This window comes from Chelonoidis abingdonii, chromosome 10 (assembly GCF_003597395.2).
Source record: "Chelonoidis abingdonii isolate Lonesome George chromosome 10, CheloAbing_2.0, whole genome shotgun sequence".
Lineage (NCBI taxonomy): Eukaryota > Metazoa > Chordata > Testudines > Testudinidae > Chelonoidis > Chelonoidis abingdonii.
Genome location: NC_133778.1, coordinates 43,414,242 through 43,440,920, shown reverse-complemented (window position 1 = coordinate 43,440,920; position 26,679 = coordinate 43,414,242). Strand labels below are relative to the sequence as shown.

General features: G+C 39.9%; 1 protein-coding gene across 1 annotated transcript in view; it reads left to right on the top strand.

Moving 5' to 3' along the window:
- XIRP2 (xin actin binding repeat containing 2) overlaps positions 1 to 25,758 on the top strand; it is a 61,878-nt gene extending 36,120 nt beyond the window's left edge. The window contains exons 4-9 of the mRNA XM_032770923.2: positions 10,472 to 10,579; positions 10,882 to 10,954; positions 11,686 to 11,819; positions 12,575 to 22,049; positions 24,726 to 24,859; positions 25,671 to 25,758. Coding sequence (XP_032626814.1) covers positions 10,472 to 10,579; positions 10,882 to 10,954; positions 11,686 to 11,819; positions 12,575 to 22,049; positions 24,726 to 24,820 — 9,885 coding nt within the window. The 3' untranslated portion in view covers positions 24,821 to 24,859; positions 25,671 to 25,758. The remainder of the gene's footprint in view (positions 1 to 10,471; positions 10,580 to 10,881; positions 10,955 to 11,685; positions 11,820 to 12,574; positions 22,050 to 24,725; positions 24,860 to 25,670) is intronic.
- Positions 25,759 to 26,679: the final 921 nt, after the last annotated feature.

The window sequence follows — 26,679 nt, the reverse complement described above, 5'->3', positions numbered from 1 at the left end:
AAATCCAATTTAGAGGTATAATTCATGAGATATTACTAATTGGATGGAAGCCTCTTTTCAGCCTTTAGATTTTGCAAGCTCAAGTTTATTATTACACTGAAGATTGCATCTTACGTGGTGTGCACTCACTTTGGCTTGTCAGATAAATTCCATGCTTTCACATTTGATTAACCATACAATAAATCCTGCCTAGACAAGGTGCATTTGCATCTTTATTTGGAACTAAGTTGGTGTCAGAGTTGTATGTTGACCAGCCTGCCAATATTTTCCCCATCGTTCTCATCTCAATATTTCTCCTCGTTCCTGTTTGTGATGCCGATATGTACATGCTAAAAATATGTTTTAAACTCTGTCACCAGTTATTGGTGACAAACAGGGTTTCTGTCAGACAAAGCATGTCTATTCACCTATCTCAGTCTCTGATGTAAATTACGCATTGTAAGGCAAACACAATGGGAGCTATGTTTGCATTCCAAGTCAGTGAGGAAAGGTGAAGTCAACATGGGGAAGACACTGGAAACTAAAACCCACAGTGTTGTCCTGCCTTTGGGGAAGGGGGGAGTGGAAAGATTATGAACTTTGGGGTATAAGAGGAAAACAAAAGGACCCCTGTTTGATCCTGCACGGAGGGAATAATTGGGCAGTGTGATTACATTAATTAAAGTGGGATCTCAACTAGGGCTTGGTTGAAAAGCACTGTAAAGGACATCTGGGTAAGAGACATGGTTAGACAAGGCCTTAGCCTGTTAAAGTTAAGTTTAGGCTATAAGAAGCATGTTATACCTTTTGTTTTACTTGTAACCAGTTCTTACTGTATTTGCTCGCTAGCTCTTAAATTTTAACCTTTATTAATAAACTCATATTTTTTCACTGTAAGTAGATTACAGTGCTGATAATACCTAAGAAGGCAAGAGTCTAGCAAAGCCAGAGGCTAGGAGCTCTGCACAGCATTATAAAGGATGAATCAATGAACCCAAAAGTCCTTCACAGAGCAATGAGAGCTGGGGTGGGAGAGGGGGAAGATGAGTCAGAAAACTTAGCAGCTCCACAAGATAATGAGATCTGTAATGAATAGTCACGAAGCTTGGTACCAACAGGGCAGTGAGAATCAGAGGGCCTAAGGGAGGTGAGCTAGGGACCATATGGAACCTAGATGATCCTCAGGACAATGAGATCCTTTTTGGGAAAAGGGAGAAACCACATAATCTAGTTCAAGTTTTATGGATTGAATAGAGAAATGGTTTAGAGCATGCAAAACTTTAGGGCAACATTTTCAAACTTGAGTTCCTAGAGTTAGGCCAGTTTCCTTGTCTTTAATATGGGACTAATGATACTTTCCTTCTTTTGTGAAGTGCTGTCAGATCTACAGATCAAAAGTGCTATACAATATAGGAGCTCTATATTACCATTGAATAGGGCAAAAATGTGCCTAACTTATTCATTGACTTCACTGCGTAAGGAGCCAGGGAGGATTTGGATCCAATTTAGAAAAATATATATGAAAAGTGAGGCTTCATTTTTTGTGAATTCGGTGTTTCACTCAGCCTTTTCCCTCTGCAGCTCTTTTACTCATGTCACATAAGGTCAGCTCTTGCCCCCATTTTTAGAATGACAAGGGCTATCTTTTGCTGCCATTTATCTGCAAGAGGTAACGAGGTAGGCTATGCCAAGAAATACAGTAACTCCTCGCTTAACGTTGTAGTTATGTTTCTGAAAAATGCTACTTTAAGCAAAATGATGTTAAACAAATTCAGTTTCCCCATACAACTTAATATAAATGTGAGGATTAAGTTTCAGGGAAAAAATTTTCACCAGACAAAACATATACATAGTATAAGTTTTAAACAATTTAATACTGTACACAGCAATGGTGATCATGGAGCTTGGTTGAGGTGGTGGAGTCAGAGGGTGGAAAAGGATGGAATTTTTCCCGGGGAATGGCTTACCACTAAATGATGAACTAGTACTCAGCTGAGCTCTCAAGGGTTAACACATTGTTAATTTAGCCTCATAGTCTACAAGGCAGCATGAATGAAGGGATGGGAGACAGCATGGCAGAGAGAGACAGAGACACACATTTTGTGTGTGTGAGAGAGAGACATTCATTGCCCCTTTAAGTAGGCTGACCCCACTCTAAGTACACTGCCTTGTTAAGTAGATCAGCAAGTTGAGACAGCAGTTGCTGCCCGCAAGCTCCCTCTGTCCTGAGCCCTGTCGTGTCTCCTCCTTCCCCTACTCTGTGGATGGGTAAAGGAGCAGGAAGGGAGAGGTACACCCTGACATTATGACTCCTTGCCCCCCACTCCCTTGCACAGCAAGCAGGAGGCTCCCAGGAGCAGCTCCAAGGCAGAAGGCAGGAGCAGCACATGGCAGTGGGGGGAGGGACAGCTGAACTGTCTGACAATTGATAGCCTGCTGGGCGGCTGCCACACAGGGAATTTAGGGGAGTTGATAGAGGGGCTGTCAGTGCACCTGGGTTCCAAGCCCCTCCCCCCAGCTAGCTCCAATGGGCTGCTCTTTCTGCAAGTAGTAGACAAAGCAAGCGGCTGCCATACAACATTACAAGAGACCATTGCACAACTTTAAACAAGTATGTTCCTTAATTGATCAGCAACGATACAATGTTAACCGGGACAACTTTAAGTGAGGAGTTACTGTAATGTGATCAGTTCTCTCCTCCAGAGTTGAACAGTGATGTTTCTATGGTAAGTCTGGTTTTGTCTGGCCTAAGTTTGAGTAGTTTTTAAATCAAGTTCTCTGCCAAGCCACTCAGATGGCTCCCTTTTATCTTTGATAAAGGTGGCATTTCTTAGCATATCAGCCTCAGCATTTTTGCCCTTTATACCCTGTTGAGGATTCTCATTCAAATAATCAGCAGAAATAGTCAAATTCACAGGAAACAAAATCACTCAGACTGTGGAATAGTCTTTAAATTTAGATTAAGTAGGTAGTGCAAGACCATTAAATCCTATTTATTCGTAATGGAACTGCACTTTCATAGAAAACGTGATTATATACTTTAGTAGCGGAAAGCTTACTCAAGATCATTGAATCAAACCTGGGACAAAATTTTTCAATTTGGATACAAATCTCAAAGTATAGATGAATCCAAAATTTTGATCCAAGATGGAAAACAACCCATTTCACTTATTTAAACGGTTGTGCTGAAGGTACTATTACATATGCATATTAAAATATTGTTATGATAAACAAACGGTGTGGCTTTTTATTCGAAATACGTTAGTGAACTGTGCAAATAATAGTCAAATAGTTGGGTTTTTTTTCTTGTGCTGCAAGTATCCTCCTGGTTCTCTTTTTTAATGTGAGTGTAACAGGGCCTCCTTGGTCCTGCTTCTATCTCAGTTGACAAACTACACAGAGACCCTTGTGCTGGTCCAACACTTTGTGCAGTTTATTTATGTAACCCCTTTGGGGTTTAGAGAGCATGGCCCCTTTAAATCTTTTTCCCCAGGAAGGGAGGAGGAGAGTAAGAAAAAAGGAGGGAAACTCCAGGGGGCCGGGATGGAGCTCCAGGGAGGGAGAGGCAGCTGGCAGGCCCTGGAAGAGTGAAGCAGGGAGAACCTGCCTGAGGAGGACAGGCCCGATCGGGGACAGCCCAGGACAGAAGCGAGAAGGAGCACTGTGCCGGGGGGAATCACCCGAGAAGGACAGGCCGGAGCTGGACCCAGTATCAGCCCCAGAGCTGCACAGGGCTGTGAGTGCTGGGGCTTGTGACTCTGCACTGGGAAAAAGGAGGGAGGCTGTAGCTAGTTAAGTGGAGACGTGGTCACTCTGTGTGACTCATCATCATCCCTGAACAAAGACGTAGCAACAGATGCCTTGATCAGGATAAGATTCTTGGATAAATGACTGCCAATTGAGGAATGAGCTATCATAGAAGATAAGCATGAGCCCTAACTTGACATATTTCAAAGAATGGTCCAAGACTTGCCTTTTTGTAAAAGTCTTCCACACAATGACTGAAGGCAATGAAAACGCACACATGCACGCACACGTGCACACACAGACAGATTAACAATATAAGCAAAACTACCAAACCTAGGAGAAGTGAAGAGAAGAATATACTGTGGAGTCCACTAGGAAATCCCTGTGTAAATCTTCTGTATTTGGCACTTAGATAAATAGTGTGAAAGGTGCACTGGATGGGTTATAAAGAAAGATAAACTGAAAGATCATATCAGATTGAGACCCATTCCAAATAGGCTACTGAGTAGCCATCATATGGTTACAAATTTAGGTAACTAAATCTTAAGTCTCATGAATTTACTTATGCTTTTACCTGTACGGGGCAATAGATTTGTACAGAGCTGTATCCTGGAATACATTTTTATTTTAATAAGATATGTATAAAATGTTGATTTAGGTACCTGAACAGGGACTGAGTGGTGGGCACAACATACAAATTAAGATAAATACCAACATGATTCAAATAGGAATTGGTGAAAGGCTATATTTCCTAGTGTGGATCATCAAGCTATCCAGTCCTGTTTTCTTTTGACAGATTTTCTGTTTCTCCATACAAATAACTTTACTCTATAAAGTAATCCTCTTTCCTTTTCTGCCACAACACAGAGATGAGAAACTCCAAAAAATGTAGATAAAAGGAAAAGGCAAACCTAGGTCCAAAGTGTACAACACAGACAATTACTGAAAAACAAATCTTGGAACATTTTACAACAGGATTCTGTGTAAGTTATGGCAGCCCAGGGGCTCTAAAATTGATGCATTCGCCACTAACATATAAAACTAGTGTAGCAATTATAGTTCTATTCAGTAATAGCATCTGAATGCCCGAATAAAAATTCAGTCCCCTAATGCACATATATACAGACTTATGCCCATGTTTGCTTCCTCCTTTCTAAAGATTATTTTAATTTTTTAAACAATTTTTAATATTTATACAACAGGAGTCTCTAGAGATCCTGATCTAGGTCGCATTGTGGTAGATGTTGTACATACACTTAAATAACACAGTACCTGCCCCATATACCCCACAGTCTACGATAATGATAAGATTTAACAGGTGGAAGGAACCAACAAAAGAGAAGGGTGGAGGAGAATAAGAGGATGAAGTAACAGTGAAGTGAACATTGTGCATAATGAACAGCTGTCCCAACTTGCCACATGACTAACCATTGTCTAGTTGGCAGTGTGTTAAAGAGGACCCCAGATCACAGGGAAAATCATCATAGTAGAAGGTGTCTTCACACATAGCACAAAAAATACTGACATTTTTCTCTACTGTTGTCTTCTGTATCCATGCACAGATGGATTCCTGCAGCTGTTCTCTCCTGATAGAATTATACATGCTCTGACTGGCACTCGCCATCTTTGTAAAACTTTAAGCATCTTGACCACAGCATTCTTCTTCTTGCTGTAGTGCCCCATTTCACAAATCCTTAAAGAGTTCTAATATTCTTGTGGAGATGTGTATGGGTGAATCACAGTTACTTGTGTTATTCCTTTGTCTCAATATTGGATGAATTTGGTATCATAATGTCATTAATGTTCTATGCCTTTCTCTACCAGCTGCTTTAAATGCATATTATTGATCTCTAGCGCTTTTTAGCTTCTTAGGTGTTCTTAGTTGTCATGTCAGTTATGTATTTTAGACAATATTATTGTACCCTATAAGGCAAAGAAAAAAATAACCATTTTTTCATCTACTCTAATTTTACTCATGCCACAAGTTTTACCTCTGATCAGCAGTGTAGGCCTGGCTGAAACTTGGATTTTGGAAGTTAAGTGCACATAGCACATCCATGCATAAAAAATCACAAACTGAGATCTTCACACCATTCACCAGGTCTGAGTTCCCAAAGTCGTAATGAGTTGTGAACATCCCACAATCATGAATTGTTTACATACACAAACTATTGACCCTGTGCTATGCAATTCAAATGATTGCATCCTTGAAATTAGGAAGTATTTAGCCCAGGGGTGGGCAAACTTTTTGGGCTGAGGTCCACATCTGGGTGGGGAAATTTCACGCAGGGCCGGGGCAGGGGATTGGGATGTGGGAGAGAGTGTGGGGTGTGGGACGGGGTGTGGTGTGCAGGAAGGGGCTCAGGGCAAGAGATTGGGAAAGAGGAGGAGTGCGGGGTGTATGAGGGGGCTCAGGGAAGGGGGTTGGGGTACAGGAGGGGTGTGGTGTGCAGGAAAGGCCTCAGGGCAAGAGATTCGGGAAGAGGAGGGGTGCGGGGTGTATGAGGGGGCTCAGGGAAGGGGGTTGGGGTGCAGGAGGGGTGTGGTGTGCAGGAAAGGCCTTAGGGCAAGAGATTGGGAAAGAGGAGGGGTGTGGAGTGTATGAGGGGGCTCAGGGAAGGGGGTTGGGGGGCAGGAGGGGCTCAGGGCAGGGGTACAGGAGAGGTGCGGACTGCAGGAGGGGGCTAGGGAAGGCGGTTGGGATGCAGGAGAGGTGTGGGATGTACAAGGGGGCTCAGGGCAGGGGGCTGGGGTGCAGAAAGGGTGTGGGGTGTACAAGGGAGCTCAGGGCAGGGGGTTGGGGTGCACAGGGATGTGAAGTATACGAGGGGGCTCAGGGCAGGGAGTTGGAGTACAGAAAGGGTGCAGGGTGTACAAGGGAGCTCAGGGCAGGGGGTTGGGGTGCACAGGGATGTGAGGTATACGAGGGGGCTCAGGGCAGGGGGTTGGAGTGCAGGAGGGGTGCGAGATGCAGGCAGGGGGCATAGGGCAGGGGTGCAGGAGGGATGTGGACTGCGGGAGGGGGCTCAGGGCAGGGGGTTGGGGTGTAAAAGGGGTGCGAGGTGCAGGCAGGGGGCTTAGGGCAGGGAGTTGGGCGGAGGGGTTTGGGCTCCAGCCCAGCACCACTTATCTAAAGCGGCTCCAAGGTGGCAGCGGCGCGCACCAGGGCCAGGGCAGGGTCCCTGCCTGCCTGCCCTGGACCCAGCCCCATGCCACTCTAGGAAGCGCTGCAGCCCCTGGGACGGAGGGGCGGAGGGCTCTGTGTGTGCTGCCCTTGCCACGCCTCCAGGTACTGCCCCCGAAGCTCCCATTGGCCATGGACCACTGTTCCTAGCCAATGGGAGCTGTGGGGGGCGGGGCCTAGTGGCAAGGGCAATGCAGGGAGACCTCTGCCTCCCCGCCTGGGGGCCACAGGGACATGATGCCGGCGTCTTCTGAGAGTGGTGTGGGACCCACAGTGCCATGGGGGGCAATCCCGCGAGCCGTATCCAAAGCCCTGACAGACCAAATATGGCCCTCAGGCCATAGTTTGCCCACCTCTGATTTAGCCATTGTGAATGAAATTAAAAAATTTAATAATGTACATCACAGAAAGACAGACAAAGAAGTCATCTTCTCTTTGCAGGCATAACTCTAATCAGGCTAATGGGACAGTGTTAATATTAGGACTAGATTTAGCTGCAGCTGTACACTGGGGACAGTGAGGAGCACAGAATGGCATTTTGTAGAATGCTTGTGTGTGTGTGTAGCACAGCACCTTATGGGGTGAATTATACTCTCCCTGACAACATATTGGTGGCTGATACAGAGGGGTGGGTGGAACCAGAGGTCTGTCTATTCCCTTCTCCTTTTGACTGATTGTTCTGAGGAGCAGCAAGTGGAATTTCAACCAGCTTTTAAGCAAGCAAGATAAAGGTAGGAAGGCCCCTCCTCATCTTCCACCATCCATAGCCATGTAAACACAGGGTCAAAATTTGGTCCTTAATGTTTAGGCTGCCTCAGGTACTGTTAATTATAGCTTTAGATACCTATGGCTATTATTTTATGCCATTGTGGCTTTTAGCAACTTAGGGCTGGTCTACACTACGGGGGAAAATCGATCTCAGATACGCAACTTCAGCTATGTGAATAACGTAGCTGAAGTCGAAGTATCTAAGATCGAATTACTCACTGTCCTCACGGCGCGGGATCGATGTCCGCGGCTCCCCATGTCGACTCTGCAACTCCGTTCGGGTTGGTGGAGTTCCGGAATCGATATAAGCGCGTTCGGGGATCGATATATCGCATCTAGATGCGATGCGATGTATCGATCCCCAAGCAATCGATTGCTACCCGCCAATACGGCGGGTAGTGAAGACGTAGCCATAGTAGCTACTTCATAAGCAGATATAAAAGTTGCAGCAATGATGCTGTGATTAGGTTTGGTTTCTGACTACATTAAGCTTAATTATATTCCTTTTTAATACTTTTATACAATTGAAACAACATATAATGACAAGCATCAACATATTTTGCATCTTATGATAAGTTTTTTCAATAACGAGATCTTGACTTATAGATCTAAAACACCCATGTCTAAGTGCAAATACATACATATATGTAAAATATAACTATTTGATGAAGGGTAGGATTGATCCCTAAATCTTTGCAAGTTGCCTCCCTTTACCTTTGTGGGGAGTTAACGCTGAAGCCTTTTTTGTCTTTCTGGGGAGCTAACTCTCAGAACTGCTGCATGTCAGTGTAGTGGGGCGGCTCCTCCACACCAGCGGAAAAAGGGTTAAAAGTCAGCCCTGGGAGAAGGTTGTGGCTGAGAGGCAAAGGAAGGCAGCAGGTCTGAACCCCCTTGCCTATGATAAGTGGCTTTTACACTGCAGTCTGCTCCAGGGAGTGGGGTCTTAGTGATGACTGGCAGTAGCCCAGACTGAGGCAAGGGGGTTCGGACCTACTGCCTTCCTTTGCCTCCCAGTACCTCTGTGGGCCTTGGACCAGGTCTTGCAGTCTGGGGAGTTGCCAGCCTGGAGCTCCCGTGTTCTCTGGTTCTCCCCAGCCCTGCTTCACTCCCAGTACCCTTTCTGCAGGCAGCCAGGCCCTGCTCTCTTCCAGCCTGGAGAGTGACTTCTCTTGGGCCTCTGGGTCACAGCCTTTTTATACAGGCCAGCTGTGGCCTGAATGGGGCGTGGCCCAGCTGCAGCTGCTTCCCCAAGCAGCCCAGCTTAGCAGCTCTCAGCCACAACCTTTTCCCAGGGCAGACTTTAACCCTTTTTCCGCTGGAGTGGGGGAGCCGCCCCACTACAGTCTGTAATGTCAACCATGTCCCCATCTTGCCCACCCCAAACCCTAAATGCGTTTTACAATGCAAGCATGGCAATGACTAAGATAAACGAGATTAGTGACCCACTAAATCATCCAGTGGGTCACCAGCCAGAAGATTTATTCTACCTGTACCAATATTTTAATTCCTCTTCTAGCCTAATCAGAGAATGTTACTGCCTGGTGGATGGAGGTCATAAAGCCTACCATGAGGATCCATGAAGCCTAAGTTTCCTGGCAGCCCACTGTGCAGTAGGGATTTGGGGGCCAATCAGTGGATTTTCCACTACATAGATTCCCCCAACATTCCCTCATGTAGGTGCAAGCTCCATGGAGGTGCCTTTGTCCCGAGGCAGGAGTAATGACTCTATTGTCATAAAGTGACCAAGTGCGTGGGGCGGGGGAGGGAATTGTTACATTCGTGGCTTATTTGGCTGAAAGCAGGTGCCAAGGTTGGAGATTTACAAAGTCAATAGCTCTCTATTCTTCAGATTGCATTCTGCAGCCTCAGTTATACAACACGGCCTTGATTTGTATTCTCACTGAGCATGTGGGAGTTTCTTCTGAAGAAGGACTAGACACCTTTTTTCCCTTTAAATTGGGAGCTTAAATTCAGCAGAAACTAATGGGTGAGTCCCTCTTTTACGAAGGAGTTTCCTAATCGATATAGACAAATAAGTGAGTTGATTTGTCAAGCATAGATCGCAAAATATTCGAAAAACTTGTGCAAATTGATATAAATAATAATAGTTTATACTTACAGAATGCTTTCGATCAGGAAGTCTCAAAGCACTTTATGAAGATTGTAAAATTGAAAGAATAATGTTTACCAGATAGGTAAATGAGGCACAGTTAAGTGACATGCACTAGGTCAGAAAACAAATCAGTGGCAGAATCTGGAATGAAACTGAATGCAACTGTCACCATGATACGCATCATATATATTAATTTAATTTACACAGATATAAAACTATATCTCAAAACTTTCAACCCTTTGCTCAGTCTATTAGACCACAGTTGCCTTTCTTTTCAAATATAAAAGCAGCACAATATATTACATTGGATCTTCTGTTAAGACAGAAGGCAGTATGAGTCTGAAAGTGTCTATGCACCCTCCATTTGTGCACATACACCGTCATGTGCTCATCACTTTGCACCTTATGCTTATCCATGGATCTTCAGTACCTGCATCTCAAATTCAGACTGCAGTAATGAAATGACAGCATATGTTCTATTATATAACATGGCCTGTCTTTGGTTGTTTATAGTTCTTATCCATACAAACTACATTAATAATGGTAACCTTCTAAAAATATATTTTTCAAACCATTCTGTTTAAGTGATAACATTAGTGAAAAGCCATTCATAGGCAAACATTAAGTTTTTCAATTTACCATTAAACTGTTAATGTGTAATTACTTTTATTTGTCTTTAGGAGGTGACAAGTAGTAGTCAGCTCATGGTATCAAGCAGCAGCAGAGAAGCTGAACAGAAGAAAGTGACCTCCAAAGGAACTCAGCTGGAAGCCTTTCAAACAGAAGAGGTTAAGTGTATCAATTAATAATTATGTCACCAGGCCACTGTACAGAGATGCTGATATTGAGTCTTCTTATTTGCTTTGCTTTTTAACTCTGTTACCACTTAGGATAACAAGATTTTGATGTGCTAGTGGAAACTTCCCTGATTTTGTGGTAGGCAATCATTTTAAAATAGGTGTTTTATAAGTGTTGCTTCAATGTGTTAATTAGTTGGGTTTTCACTCAGACTTTACCTTCATAAAGCATTTGTTCTGTGTGTCTGCATCCAAATAGAAATCCTATATTAAAATAAAAATTTTGTCCACAGGTTTCTCATGTTGAACAATCTACCCATCAGACAAGCAAAGCTTCTAATTTCACTCAACATATTGATGAAACAGGTAAGAAAATCAGGAAGATTTTAAGCAGGAGAATAAAGGCTAAGAAATGACAAACAGCATATATACTTGTTCGCACAAAAATACCATTGTTCACAGGTGAATATATGGGCCCAGTAATCCATTTCTATTCAGCAAAACACACCCATTGACTTTGATGAGATTTAAGGAGCACATGCTAATTTAAAAGCAGCAGAGAATCCTATGGCACCTAGGTGCCACAGGATTCTCTGCTGCTTTTACAGATCCAGACTAACACGGCTACCCCTCTGATACTTGATGCTAATTTAAGTACCTGCTGAAGCGCTTTGTAAATGAGCTGGACTTTAAGCACATGTTAAAAGATCTGTTGACTTGGGGCCATGAAGAAAATCCATTTTCCTAACATTTATTAAAACAAAAACCCATTTAATAATAATAGTGGGTAAAATTATGGTTGAAATAACAGCTCTGCACAATATGAATAATGTTCATGAAAACTGATTTTTCAGTTTTCAACCCACTCTAGTCTTGACATTAACACAAGTTTCACATTGCAAAACAATATGTGATATGTTACTTTGCAATTATTCTATGGTTTTCTGTGTCTTCATCCGAGTGACTCTACAGTTCTGCAAGGTTGAGTGCAATTGGTTTAGTTTAATAACTCTTTTTTTTAAATTATTCATTGTTAGACAATTATAATAAAATACCAGGCATAGAAAAACCCTTTTTTTCTTCTTTTCTTATTGCAGTAGTCAATGAAACTATGAATGAAGAGATCCCAAAAATTTCAACACAGTTTTTAAAACAGCACTTTGAGAAGACAGCCCAGGAAAAGGCTCTGCTCTCAGATAGAGAGATTGCAACACCTGCAAAGCATACTAAGGTCTGTGCTTTTAATAAGTGGAATTTCTGTATATGTTGACCAGCAGTGTTCAGGTTAGCCAGAATGTTGAAACATTGCCCTTTGTGCAATTGCTCAAATCTCAGCATATTCATATTTTGATTGTTTAGTTGCTTTTTAAAATAAATACTACATTGTGGAAATGGTGAGAACATGGGTGGGTTTGGAAACTGTTTACACATTAAGTAAGAAGTAATGAAAATTATATTAAGTAAATCTAACAATTATATTTATATTATATGATAAAGTAAAGCTTTTACAAAAAATATTTGTTTTTCCATTGTCTTCCTCTGCTGCATGCAATCTTCTCTCTCTCTCCTTTGACTCATGTAAAAAAAAATTTATTCTTTTTCTTCAAAATTTTTGGTAGACACCTTAGTTCATCAGAGGTAAATGCAGAGAATATAAATTTCATCAATGAATGGGACAAATATAAACTGCTGATAAATGATACAATGTGCATTGGTTGCAGCAGAGAAAGCAAAGCTGCAAAATCACTGTGCACCTCTTTGAAAGAAGTACATTGCTTTCCTTATGTAGGCTGTGTTAAAACAGCATGTTCCCTTTACGCTCAATTCTACAAGACTCTGAGCAACTTCTGGAGGTGCTGGGCCCCTTCAACTCCCATTGCAATCCCATTGCTCAGCATCTTGCAGGACTAAGCCCTTTGAATAGAATGAATAAAAGCTGTGATCTTAGACATGATTTTTTAAAAATACTAATTTTGTCCCCTAAAGATTGAAAATGAGTTCCAAGACATTGTACGGCCTTCTGCAGTGAGCGTCTCTTCTGCTGCCACTGCTTCAGAAAGTAGAGTACACGAAACTTCTGTGAGACGAAAAAGAGAATATGGAACTGCTTCTGCTGTTACAGCTTACACCAACTCCCCTAAATATGGAAGCACAGAAGAGTTTTCCCTTCCTTCACCTCCAAACATACTACAAGCGCTATCAGAAATGAAAGAGTTTTCCCAGTCCCCTGAACCATCCACCTCTCCAGCAAAGCCCACAGTCCCCAAAGATTTATATTCAAAGCAAAGAAATTTATATGAATTAAAACGTTTATACAAACATATTCACCCAGAATTAAGAAAGAATTTAGAAAAAGAATATTTTAATGAAGTTTCTGATATTGTATCTAGTAAGGTTGAAGTAGGCAGCTCTGTGTTAGGAGATGTACAGCAAACTAGATATGTCTTTGAAAACACTGATAATAGCTCTCAGAAGTGTATGAGCCCTGAGAGAGAATACCTAGAATGGGACGAAATCCTAAAAGGAGAGGTTCAGTCTATGAGATGGGTCTTTGAGAACCAGCCTTTGGATTCAATCAAAGATGAATCCCCTGAAATGAGCAACATTAAATGCATTGCAGATCAAGAAATCATTACAGGAGGAGACGTAAAATATACTACCTGGATGTTTGAAACACAACCTATCGATGCACTGGGTACACATTCTTCAAACTCTGCAGAAAATACAGACAAAATTCCAGATTTAGCTAGAGGAGATGTCCGCACAGCCACGTGGATGTTTGAAACTCAGCCATTAGATTCAATGAATAAAATTCATCATGACAATGAAAAAGATGAAAGTTTCATTAAAGAAATTACTGGAGGTGATGTCAAAACCGTGAGATACATGTTTGAAACCCAGCATCTGGATAAACTTGGGCAGCTATACTCAGTGGATGAAGTTAACTTGCTGCAGCTCAAATCTGAGCTTAAAGAGGTTAAAGGAGATGTGAAGAGAAGCATAAAACATTTTGAAACTCAACCAATGTATGTTATTAAAGACAGCTTAGGTCAAATATTGGAGATTAAAACTGTTCACCGAGAAGACATTGAAAAAGGAGATGTTAGAACAGCACGTTGGATGTTTGAAACACGGCCCCTAGATATGATTAATAAAGATTCTGTGGAAATTAATGTTGTTCGTGGAATCTCTGTGGAGGAAAGCATCAAAGGTGGTGTGCACAAGGCAAAGTGGGTGTTTGAAACACAACCTTTGGATACTATCAAGGAGGACTCAGAAGTATCTGTCACTGAGAAGGAAACTATTCTAGGGACTGATGTTTATAGAAAATGCTGGATTTTTGAGACTCAGCCTCTTGATACCCTAAAAGATAATGATGACACAACTCACCTGCCAGCTGAAGAAATAATCGGAGGTGATGTAAGCACTACTAAACATTTATTTGAAACACTACCAATGGATGCTTTAAAGGATAGCCTAGATGTTGGTAAGCTTCAAAAGGTGGTTGCCACTGAGGAAGAAAAAGGTGATGTGAGACATCAAAAATGGATTTTTGAGACTAAACCTCTTGAACAGATTAGAGAAGAAAGAAAGGAATTTATAACAACAGTGAAACTTGAAGAAGTTGACAGAGGAGATGTGAGTAGCTGCAAACATATATTTGAATCAAGCAATTTAAGTAAATATGATGAATCACATAAAATCCATGTGGAAGAAATAAGGAGAGGAACTGTAGAGTTGAATAAAGCTCTTTTTGAAACAACTCCATTATATGCAATTCAAGATAGTCTTGGGAAATATCATGAAGTTAAAACAATTCGACAAGAAGAAGTATTAAGAGGTGATGTAAGAAGCTGCAGGTGGCTGTTTGAAACAAGGCCTGTTGACCAATTTGATGAGAGCATTAAAAAAATCCAGATTATCAAAGGAATATCTTCACAAGAAGTAGAATCAGGTGACGTGAAAACAGCTAAATGGTTGTTTGAAACTCAGCCTCTTGATTCTATTAGACATTTTAGCAATATGGAAAGTGAAGAAAGTAAAACAGAACAGACTACAGATGTTATTAAAGGAGATGTCAAAATGTGTAGATGGCTGTTTGAAACTCAGCCAATGGAATCACTGTATGACAAGGTTGAGATAGTGACTGACAATGAAGAAGTACATAAAGGAGATGTCAAAACCTGTACTTGGCTCTTTGAAACCCAGCCGCTTGATGCAATAAAAGACGAATCAGAAACAAGAGTGAAATTACACGCTGTGAATCAGGAGGATATTCAAGGAAGTGATGTCCGCACAGCATGTTTCCTTTTTGAGACAGAAAATCTAGAAAATATACAAGGAGAAGAAGAAAAGGTATTCAAACGAGTAGTGGAAATTGATATCCAGCCTGGGGATGTTTCCACCATGAAATATAAATTTGAAAATCAGTCACTGGATTCCATACATTTCAGTTCAGAGGAAGTTTTGGAAAAAATTAAAACTGTGCAAAGTGAAGATATACAGAAAGGAAATGTTCTACATTGTCGATGGCTTTTTGAAAACCATTCTATTGATGCAATAAAAGAAAACCAAGAAGATACTACATTAGTCAGAACTGTTACAGATATACATGGTGGGAATGTAAGACAAGGCTGCTTTATATTTGAGACATTTTCTTTAGACCAGATTAAAGATGGATCTGCAGATACCACCACCAAGAAAACTGTTAGTGAAGAAATAACAAAGGGAGATGTGAAAAACTACAGAATGCTGTTTGAAACCCAGCCACTTTATGCAATTCAAGACAAAGAAGGGTATTATCATGAAGTGACAACAGTTAAGAAGGAAGAAGTGATTCATGGAGATGTACGTGGGACTAGGTGGTTGTTTGAAACAAAACCTTTAGGATCTATTAACGAATCAGATAATGTGTATGTTATTAGAGCTGTCACCCAGGAAGATATTCAGAAAGGAGATGTGAGCTCTGTCAGATACAGATTTGAAACACGACCACTGGACAGAATTTCAGATGATGAAAAATTAATTGTGCCAACTATTGACAGTGTCCAGGGTGGTGATGTGAAGGCCAACAAACAATTATTTGAGTCTGAAGAATTCAATAAAGGCATGTATGTAAGAACAGTAAGTGTCAGTGAAATCCAATGGGGCAATGTTAAAACTTCTACTTGGTTATTTGAAACACGCACACTAGATGAGATTAGAGGAGAGGGGTCAGAATATAAAGATGTCAAGACAGTCACAAAGGAAGATGTGCAAGAAGGTGATGTTCAGCATGCTGTGTGGCTTTTTGAAAACCAGCCTTTAGATTCCATTAAGGAAACTGATGAAAGTGAAATAAAAATAACCAGGGAAAAAATTCCTCAGTCAGATGTAAAGACAACAACTTGGCTTTTTGAAACGACACCTTTCCATGAATTTAATGAAAATAAGGTTGAAAAGCAAGAAATTATAGGGAAAAGTATCAAAGAAACTTTAAAAGAACTTTACTCTCACAAAGTCATTGAGTATCATGGAATTATCCTTGAGGCAGATGAAATTGGAGACGTCAGAATGGCAAAATATAAACTAATGAATCAAGAGACTCCTGAAATACAAAAGGAAGAGATTATTAGAGGGGATCTAGGAAACATAATGAGGAACCTGTTGTCCAGAAGAAGCATTACCAAAAGAGAAATTACAGTAAATGAAGACGAAAAGGGCAATGTCGATTTGACCAAAGCTCAATTATTGAACAAATCAACAGATGTTCGTGTTGAAAAAGAAGAGATAGTGAGAGGTGATATACAGCAAGCTATAAAAAACCTGTTTAGTCAGGATAGTTCTGTAAAACGAGGAATTTTAATTCAGGAGAATGAGAAAGGTGATATTAACATGACACTCTATTCTCTCCTTCACAAAAGAGCTGACAATAAAATCCAGCGTGATGAAGTGATAGGTGGTGATGTGAAACATACTATTCACAACCTTCTGTCTTCCACAATGAATAATGAACTATCCCAAAGAGCTAAAATAGATGATTCAGAGTGGGGAAACGTTCAGTTTTTCACAGCATGCATAGAATCCGGAGCTTTGGATTATCTGAAACTACTCCAGACAGGGTCAACTGAAACAATTACAACAAGGAAACAAGAGGAGGAGGAGGAGGAAATAATTGGTGGTGATGTAGAAGGCACAAAACTGTTACTAAAGAAACAGAAGTTTCAGACTCAACGTACAGTTAATGAAACTGACATCATCCCTGGAGATGTGGCTAATGCAGTTAAAATTTTTATGACAGAACCAGAAAATACATCTTGTAATGTAAACAAACAAGATATTATAAAAGATGATTTGAAAGCAACTTTAAATTCCCTCAGTCAGGCCATAAATCAGAGAACATTTATTGAAAAGGAAGAAATTATAAAAGCCGACATTCTCACAATACTGAAGTCTCTTAAAGAATCAGCCCATCAACTGAAAGAAACAGAGAAGCCTGATGTCATACCTGGTGATATTAAGCAGGCCATTGAGTCCCTTGAAAAAGAAATAACCACAAAAATTGAAGTCCTGAAACAAGAGGTTGTTCAAGGTGACCTTGAGTCAATATTAAGATCTTTAAAAGAAGCTCTGCAGTCTTTCAAGAATGTAGACACAGAAGATGTAATCAGAGCAGATATTCAGACCACTGGACAAAACATCCTAGAAGCCTCTGCGGAAAAGAAACTTGTACAATATCAAGTAAATGGTCATGAAGATATAAAAAGCACCAACCAGACACAGCATATAGCCCAGCACCAAAGTAACAGGTCACATAATCTGCAAAAGAATGTTAAATCTGTCCATGAACATCATGAGGAAACACACGCTGAAAATGAGACTTTCCTCAAAGAACGTGGACACGGTACCAGAAAGATCCATTTAGAACAAGAACAGAGCACTGAGTCTCTTGATGTAGATAAAAAACATATAAAGAGTTTATCTAATTCTCAACACATGATCATCAAAAAAGTGGATGAATCAACGGGTAAAAGCAGAGTCCAAGGCAATGTAAAAAAAGAAGCAAAACATGTGACCAGCCAGTCTTCTCTCCGTGGTAAAGTTAAGAGAGATGTGAGAACAGAGAAATCAGAGACATGTAGAGCTCTGAAAAAGGATAGCACCACAAGTAGTTTGCAGTCCATAGAAAAAATAGCTGAAAAGAAACAGAATCTGCTTCATGAGCATAAAGACAATGAATATTCCAACCTAAGCTGTCAAAAGGAGACAAGACAAAAGGCAAAAATATCAAATGATGTTGATAGTTCCAAATCCAGAACTACTCGACAACCAATTAAAATGTCGTCTAGTGGGATTTCTAAGGCGACTGGCCATTTTCAAAAGCAAGTGATAAAGCAAGAAAGAAAACAAGCTCAGCATTCTAGAGAGGTTTTTGCAGAGAACGAAATAGACGGTCAGCTGGGGCAAGCTGTAGTTTCCCTGACAGCAGAACAGAATATAAACAACAAACAAGAAGTAAAACTCGCACAGGAAGCACTCAGTAAATTTAAAGAAACTGAAAGGACACAAAAGAGAGATGTTCATCAGCAAAATAAGAAATCTGTAGGACAGTTTATAGAAGAGACTAAAGTGGAATCTGCTAAGTCAGATTTCCAATTTGCAGTGAAAAATCCTCTAAATCCAGCCAAGAATGCTGTGGGGAAAGCTAAGTCAGAAATAGATTCCTCATCTACTCCACCACCATCACCCCCTCCTCCACCACCACCACCATCAGTAGCATCATCTGAAATTGAATTTCCTCTGCCGCCTCCTCCACCTCCATTAATGATGCCAACTGATAGACATATGTTTCCTTCACCTCCATCACCTATCAACAAGACCAAAGCTGAGTTTGATTTTTTTCCTCCTCCCCCACCACCAATAGATGACAAATCTGAAAGTGAGTTTCTGCCTGCTCTCCCTTTACCACCCCCACCCCCTCCCCTGGTGATTTTTCCTGTTTCTCAGCCGAAGCAAAAGAAAGAACATTTTCCAAAATATCCAGAACAGTTTGTGCCTGAGCCACTGCAATTTAATGCCAGGGCCAAAACATCATCACGTAAACCAGCTGGAGGTCCATCTTCAAAGAAATTCCTCAAAATGGAACCTTCTAAGGGGCTAGACATTAACAAGTCTAAAACGCCTCCAAAAATTGAACCAACTGTTCTTCAGACATACAGAGAAATGGATATTACCACAGCAGCTGGAGAAAGAAAAAATTCCACAGCTCTAGTGAATGTGGTTAGCCATGAACAGAAACAGGAGACGACTCATACAAAAACAGAAGGGATAAAAAGGCCATCATCTGTTTCAGAAGTGATTAATCCTCCACCCAGAGCTCTGCAAGAGACACCACTGGCCAAGAAAAGAGTGGTCTTTCCTCTTAAAAGATCTCCTTCCCTTCCAGCAGAGCCAACACAAATAAAACCTAAACCTTATGTCAGAAAATTTAAAACCCCTTTAATGATTGCTGAAGAAAAATACAGACAGCAAAGGGAGGAGATGGAGAAAGTACAAGTCAAAAGTTTTTGTCATGAGACTGTCAGAACAAACAGCGAGACTCGGGGAAGTCCATTTCAAACAGAGTCAGAAAATTGTGTACCATTTAAAAAATCAAGCAAGCAGGATCAAACTCCTTTACAAGGTTCAGTTCCCTCTGTAACGCCACAAAAAATGACACCCTCTGATTCTGACTTTCAAGCCAGTTTAAAAGCAACAGGATCTCGAGGTAAACAACTGTTTGCATCATTAGTAGTATCATCAGCTACTGAGCAGCTTCAAAACATTTTAGAAACCTCAGCAGAAGATCATATTAGAAAAAAAGTACTGGAAAGTTCAAAGGATCTTCCAAAACATAATTTATCTTGTCAAATGGAACACATCCATCAAGAACATACCTTGCATAAGGCAGAGCAGCTGAAGACTGTGGAGCAGTTGCACATGTCCAAAAATAAAATTATCTCCCCTCATTTCAAAGTTAAAACTATCAAGCTTCCAATTGTAGATCAAACCTTACATGAAACACACAAAGATTCTGAGACACACAAAAAACAACAGGGAACTAATGTTCAAAATGTTGTCAAACAACAAAATCAGGAAAAACAGAGAGAAGACATGAGTATTAATACTAGGAAAAAACAAAGTGTTGCAAAAGAATATCACCAGAAGCATGTTGATGGAAAGATGCTGAGGGAAAAACCACCTTTAGAACACATAGAGAATATGCAAGAAGTAAGCCAAAAAGATGCCAGTCAAGTGAAACAAAAATTAGTTAATGAGAAAGAAACAGAAAATGGACAATTCAAGCATGAGAAAGTCTCAGTGGCTGAAGTAGTAAATGAAGGCGAGGTAGAAGTTTGTCCAAAAGAAGAAAAAGTACCAATTCCAGAAAAACAAGATCAGTTTAAGAATAAATCAACAGAGAAGCTAGTCAAGCAAAAGGTAATTGATACACGTCATGACTCACAGACTCAAATTGTTGAGCAAAAGAATGTGTGTGTTTCTGAAAATAAAGTTCAAAATAAAAAGTTATCCCAGCAATATAATAGTTTACAAGAAAGCAAATGTGCCAAAGACAAGGACATACAACTAAAACAAGTTCTTCCAAAGAAAACAGATCCAAAACAAGAGATTACACAGAACAAACTTTTATTTTCTCCTCCATCAAAAGAATCACAGCTGAACGATGAAAAATTTGCAGTCGATATATTAGAATTCTTAAGGAAACGGGAGGAACTCCAGCAAGTTTTGTCTAGAGTGAAACAGTTTGAAGCTGAGCCAAATAAAAATGGTATGAAAGCATTTCAGACATTTTTAAATAATATCCCAGTATGGCTTATAGACCAAGAAAGAAAGAAAAATATAGTTCATATTGCAACAGAAAATAATTTAGAAAGGATGAAAGAAGAGCTATCAGATATTAAAGATCAAGCAGTCAAAATACTAGCCTCATGTGAAGACGCGATCCAGACAGCTATGATGTCCACAAAAGCAGTGAAATCCAAAAATGACTCTGTTAGTTCTGGAGGCTTGTCACAGAAAATATCAAAAATCAGCATTGGCTCCAACAGAAGAGATTCACACCAAATGAAAGAGGTTATAAAAGAAGAATCAGTGCACCGTGAAATTATACAGCAGTCCAGTGGAATCAAACAAACAGAATTCAGAACTACTTCTCCAGTATTAAGAATGCGATCGCCATCACCTATTTATATAACAATTGAATCTAAACGGACAGAATCTCCTCTGAAGGAAGCACTCTCTTCACCTGCCATCCAAAGAAAAAGTACTCCTATTCCTCCCCCACCACGCAGATCTGCAACACCAACATCTACAATTCGAAGGCCAGCCTCTTCCCCCTCTCCTCCAAGGAGCCGTTCTGAACAACTGGCCAAATTGAAAGGCGCTACAGCAAAGCTATCTCAAGGAGTAACACAACACTGGTCAGTAACATCAGTTCCAGTTGTAGAAAAAAGATCAGAGATTGTTAAATCTCCTGCAACTCTTCATAGACAAATTAAAATTGAAACACATGCTATGATGGAGCCTTCATCCTCAGCAACTATAAATGAATCTCAGGTAACTGCTGGTACAGTAAAGGACATAAAAGAAACACGTGAAGAAAATAGAAAAGCAGAGAAAAACAACAACAAAGCACACCAAGATCCAGTAAACATTCCAGAATGCTTAAAGCCACATACAGTAAGTTTTAAAGTCCCTAAGATTGACCAGTCAGGGCTTACTTGTAGATTTGAAGCATCTGAGCAAATAAGACATACAAAAAAGGAACCAGTCACAGTAGTTGAAAGAGTAGACTATGAGAGTGTAGATGAAATGGATTTGTTATTAGGGAAATCAGAGGACAATCCAGGATTTGATGTGAAATCAGAGAAAAGAGTTTTCGAAAGGGGTGGAATGAATAGCAAAATAAAACAAGACAGACACACATTTAGCAAGGATGAATTTGGACTGACATCTCTGGAGAATCAAAAGCAAAAAGATACCTTACGAAACTCTGCTTATAGGCAGCCAAGAGACCCTAAGGAAGGTATATCTTATAAACGAAAGCAATGTGAAGATAAAGAGCACTCATTTGAACCCCTGGTTTGCTTGGAAGCAACATATCATACTGACCATGCTTCTGGTTTGGATAGATTTGCCAACACAGTCACTGAATCAAGGATTGCCACCTCCACATCACAGAGTGCTGATGTAAGGCAGTCAGGATTTGGCTTCAAGCATGCACCTCCAACATATGAAGATGTAATCTCAGGACACATTTTGGATATTTCTGCTGCTGATTCACCCAAAGAACTACTAAGGAATTTTCAGAACACGTGGCAGGAAAGTGAAAGTGTGTTTAATAGTCTTGGCTACACAGTCTCAGATACTTCTGAAGCTGAAGTGAGAAGTAGCTTCCACCAGGAATCAGCATTTATCCATGGTAAATAAGCATGCGAAGTGTGAAGAAACCTTAACAACTGCTAAAAAAAAAAGATTCAACCTCAGTATATTGGGCAATTAATGAAAAGTGTGTTTATAATCAAAGAACAAAGTAACATAAAACTAACAAACTTTTCCTCACTTTTGCTCTCTTTCTTTTTCTCTCAGCAATCTTTAATCATTTTCCCTTTCCAAATGCTTTAAGTGATGTGCTGAGTATGTGACTAACAAATACTGATATGTTGAGTTTTGAGGAGTTTCTTGCCAAGGTAAATATTGCATTTGAATTAGTATTGGAACAAAAATACGTATATAATGCATTTCATTTCTTACAGCAGCAAATAGTTGGCATTGTGCTTTTAACTGAGATAAATAGTTAAGTGACTGCTGTGTTTGCATGCAATCCAACATAGCAATAATGGTATAACAATCTGCATGTTTTATATGCATCTGTTCTAAGTTTGCTAAATCACAAAACTTGAATTTGAACAAAATGAGTTTTGTTTAGGGTAGGTTTTAATTAAATATGTGCAAAAGTAAAGAAGTTGTTTACAAAATTTAATGTGAAAACTTTTGCCATTTCATGTTGGGTGAATTCATACCCTGAAATTTTATCTTGCATTGAAATATACAAAAATGCAAAATGTCACTTTCACGTTACTGTCCATTGTTCTGAGGGAAATATCCCCTTCCTCTCTCCTCTCTAAGGGCCCTGCCACTGAGAGACACTTCCTTCTCCAACAGAGGCCTGGGTCCCCATGGCTTCAGTGCTCCATCCAGGCCTGGGAAAATGAATCAAAAATGTCTTCACTGCACAGTTAATTTAGGTCTTACTTGTATTTTAGCCCAACTTTCTCTACCACCCACACAGAAAAACCACTGACCCAAATTTGGAGCTGCTTTAAGTTAATTATATTATAGTGCAGTGGAGTTGGTTACACCCACATGAGGCTACCCATGGTGCTCAGACAGGATACCTGCCTCCTGGGTTAACTGCACAATGACGACATAGCCTTAGTACACTCACTGTCTCTAACGTAGGTATCTATTTCTAAGGCATAGGGTATATCTACACTTGGTGTGATTCCCAGCTCGAGGAGGCATACCCAGGCTAGCTCTGACTGAGCTAGTGTGCTGAAAACAAAGTATAGCTACAGCAGCGTGAGTGGTGGGAGGGGTATCTTGGACCAGTACATGCTTGGGGCAGCTAGCCCCTCCCACCACTCATGCTGCCACTCATGCTAGCTCTATTTTTAACCTGCTAGTTGAGAGCTAGCATGGAAATGTCTCCTGAGCTGGGAATTGCACAGCCCAAATCCACATGTGTACATCCCTCAGACAGTCAGGGAACCTGTCAAAATACTGTGTGAATTCAACCACCTGCCTTCCCCTCAGGCTAACAACAGGAAACCAAATCCAGACTGTACTACGAAGAGTGCCTTGAAATTTTCAGGGACATGAGTACAAAGATAACTTCACAATCGACTTTGATTAGTCTATTCACTTATGGGGGGAAAATTTTGCATTCAGGTAATTTCTAAGCAAATTTTGAAGATTTTTAATTTCTTCTAGGATGTTTTGCACAGCTCTAGGCGATACAGGCACAGCTGTATAGTCTACACTGCTGTTCTGTCTTGATTTATGAATTGCTATAAAATCAGTACTAGCAGGCAAATACAAATAATATAACATTAGAGCGGGCCACATTCTCTGCTGGTGTAAATGGGGGCAGAACTCGGATGATAATGGAGCAGCACCATTTACATCAGCAGAGAATTTAGCCCACTCTAATGCTGTATTATTTGTATTTGCCTGTTAAGATGGATTTCATGCATGTTATGGCAATTCATAAATCAAGACAGAATAGCACTGTAGCTTTCTCAAGCCAAGCAGATTGTCTGTTATCTTCCTCTCTTCTTGCCCCTCACCTTCCTGAAATAAACTTTCTGTTGGTGCTTTGTACTTTGGAGTATAGCTAGTTTCCTTTACAATCAATTATGCTTCATAAAAGAAGAGATTTGATATAATTAGCTAATATCAGTATTGTAGCTAATTTTCTCTTGCAAATTAACTGAACAGAATACCAGCCATGAAAATGAAAACTGTAAAAAGCTCAATTAATTATATCCTATCATATTTGCAACATATGTGCATGTAGTTTTCAGGTTAATGCAGTAATGGAGTTCCTTGATTTGCTTCTGGCATAATTAAGCAGAGCTTTCAAATCACAGTTTCAAACATTCACCCTCTGCGTATATAACTTGAAATGACATTGCAGATTCAAAGAGGTGGGTTCTGTATAAACATACTCAATCCAACTTAACATTCCTTTTTATGATACCGTCTCACTTTAAGAAAAAAATGTTTATTACATGCAAAGGGCAAAATTCTGCTTTGCTTCCTGAAGTGAAGTCCTATTAAAATTCATGAAACTACTCACCTGAAAAAGTGAACAGGTTTTTGCTTTCAAAGTATTACAATTAGTTGAATTATAGTTTATCCCCAAAATTTGTAGATTACTTATCAATTCGTGGATCAGCAGACAAAAATCAGCATTGCAACTTTCCATATAAACCATTCATTTTGTGCATGGACTGATAAAGTGACATCTTTTAGAAATAAATTCTAACACGTGGCTGAGGACTGATATATGACCTTTATAAAATATTGTTTCTAGAAACTGCAACTTCAGGAAAAGGAAACATGTATACTTTGTCAAAAGAGAGTTTATCCAATGGAATGTCTAATTGTCGACAAGCAAATCTTTCATAAATCATGTTTCCGATGTCACCACTGCGGCAGTAAGTTAAGGTAAGGAGGAACTACCAATTCATTCACAGAAAATCTGCTTCTCAGGTGCAAGTACTGCTGTAAGTGGCAACCATGTTCCTGTCAATGACAACCAGCATATAGAGCTTTGGATCAGAGGTCAAGAGACCTGGGAGCTCTTCCAGGCAAGGATTATAGATCTGACCCTGTACTTCTACAGTCAATAGGAATTTTTCCCTTTACTTCACTGGGGGCAGGATTCAGGCCTAGGTAAACATGCATATGAATAAATCCTGTCATCCAAGAAAAGGACCAAGGTGTGCTAATAGCGAAGTGTAGAGAAGCTTGGCCGGTACTGCATGTTTTCCACTTCTTCTGTAGGAAAATAAAGAGGACTTCAGTGGTTGTCATATACACTAGCAACTGTCACGAACTTTAAAAAAGCATAAACGAAGTGCTAGGGATCATTCCTCTTGGCAGCCTATACTTTCATTAAGTTTAGTCCATTTACTGTAAAGTGTTTCTGTAGCTGTAGGAAATACTCATCCATTTATATAGTTTAATTATTATTTTTATTATATAAAAGTGAGGTTCTTGTTACCAACATTTTTAGATTTTATAGGAATTTACAATGCATAAGGTTTCAAAAACTAAAGATCCTTTTTTTGGTGAGACCCATGCATTAAAATTAAAAATAAATGTTATTGTTTCTTTGCTAAAATATACATAAAGATATCTATAGATACTGTAATTTTTGAGTACTTATCAGGTCAACTAAAATTGAATATTCTTGGTGTATTTATTCTTGGTAGATCTATAGATGCTATCAAACAAATTTTCTTCCATTTGACAGCTTGGGAAATTATGCATCTCTCCATGGACAATCATACTGTAAACCCCATTTTAAGCAACTTTTCAAGTCTAAAGGAAACTATGATGAAGGTTTTGGACACAAGCAACACAAAGAATTATGGAGTTCCAAAGACCAAACAAGCTCAGTTGGCAATGTTCATGCTGAAGAGGTAAATCTAAGTAATGAGACACCTATCGAATCTAAGCTTAATACAGAAATTGAACCAGACTTGCATTCAGATATTCAGTATGTGCATTCTGAAACTCTGGATGACAATTTGAAAAGATCTACAGAAAGAGGCAAATTAAAGATTACATGGCCTCCTTCTATAGATCATGTTATGCCCCAGAAAACATTTTCTGTTGAAGAGGAGGTTAAAATGAATAAGCCAAAGTGGCCCCCGGAAGGTTTTGCACAAGAAGCCTCCAGAACATACACAAATACACCTCTGGGCAATAAAAATGAACCTCAGCTAGAAAATACCCATAGTGATCTCAGAGAGAAAGAAGAACAAAAGAAAGATGACATTGCTGACTCACAACAAAATCAACAGTCATCTTTTAGTTCTACGTCTGAGAGAGAAGAAGTTATAAATTTCAATGTAGCAAAGATAACGGAATTAGGCAGTAAGAAAATAGATGAAAAAAATGAGAATGTGGAAGATAAGATGAATGAAACAGAAGGATCAGAGAATAGAGAGGATAGTGGAAAGGAACATAATGTTGTGCTGAGTGCCGAGAAGGAGCGAGATGAAAAAATTAATGAATCAGATGGTGTAGAAGTTTTACAGGTTACTAACATTGATAAGGAGACAGTACTAGATAATCATAAAGAGTTTAATATGAATAACAATAATAATAGTTATACAACTTTTTCACACTTCAACATTTGTAGACAGGAAACCTCTCTCTCAGTTATACCTAATCCAGTAACAAAATTAAGCCATGCAAATCACACCATGTTTGAATATGCTTTTGAAAAGCTAGAAAATCAACCAAGAAATGCAGAA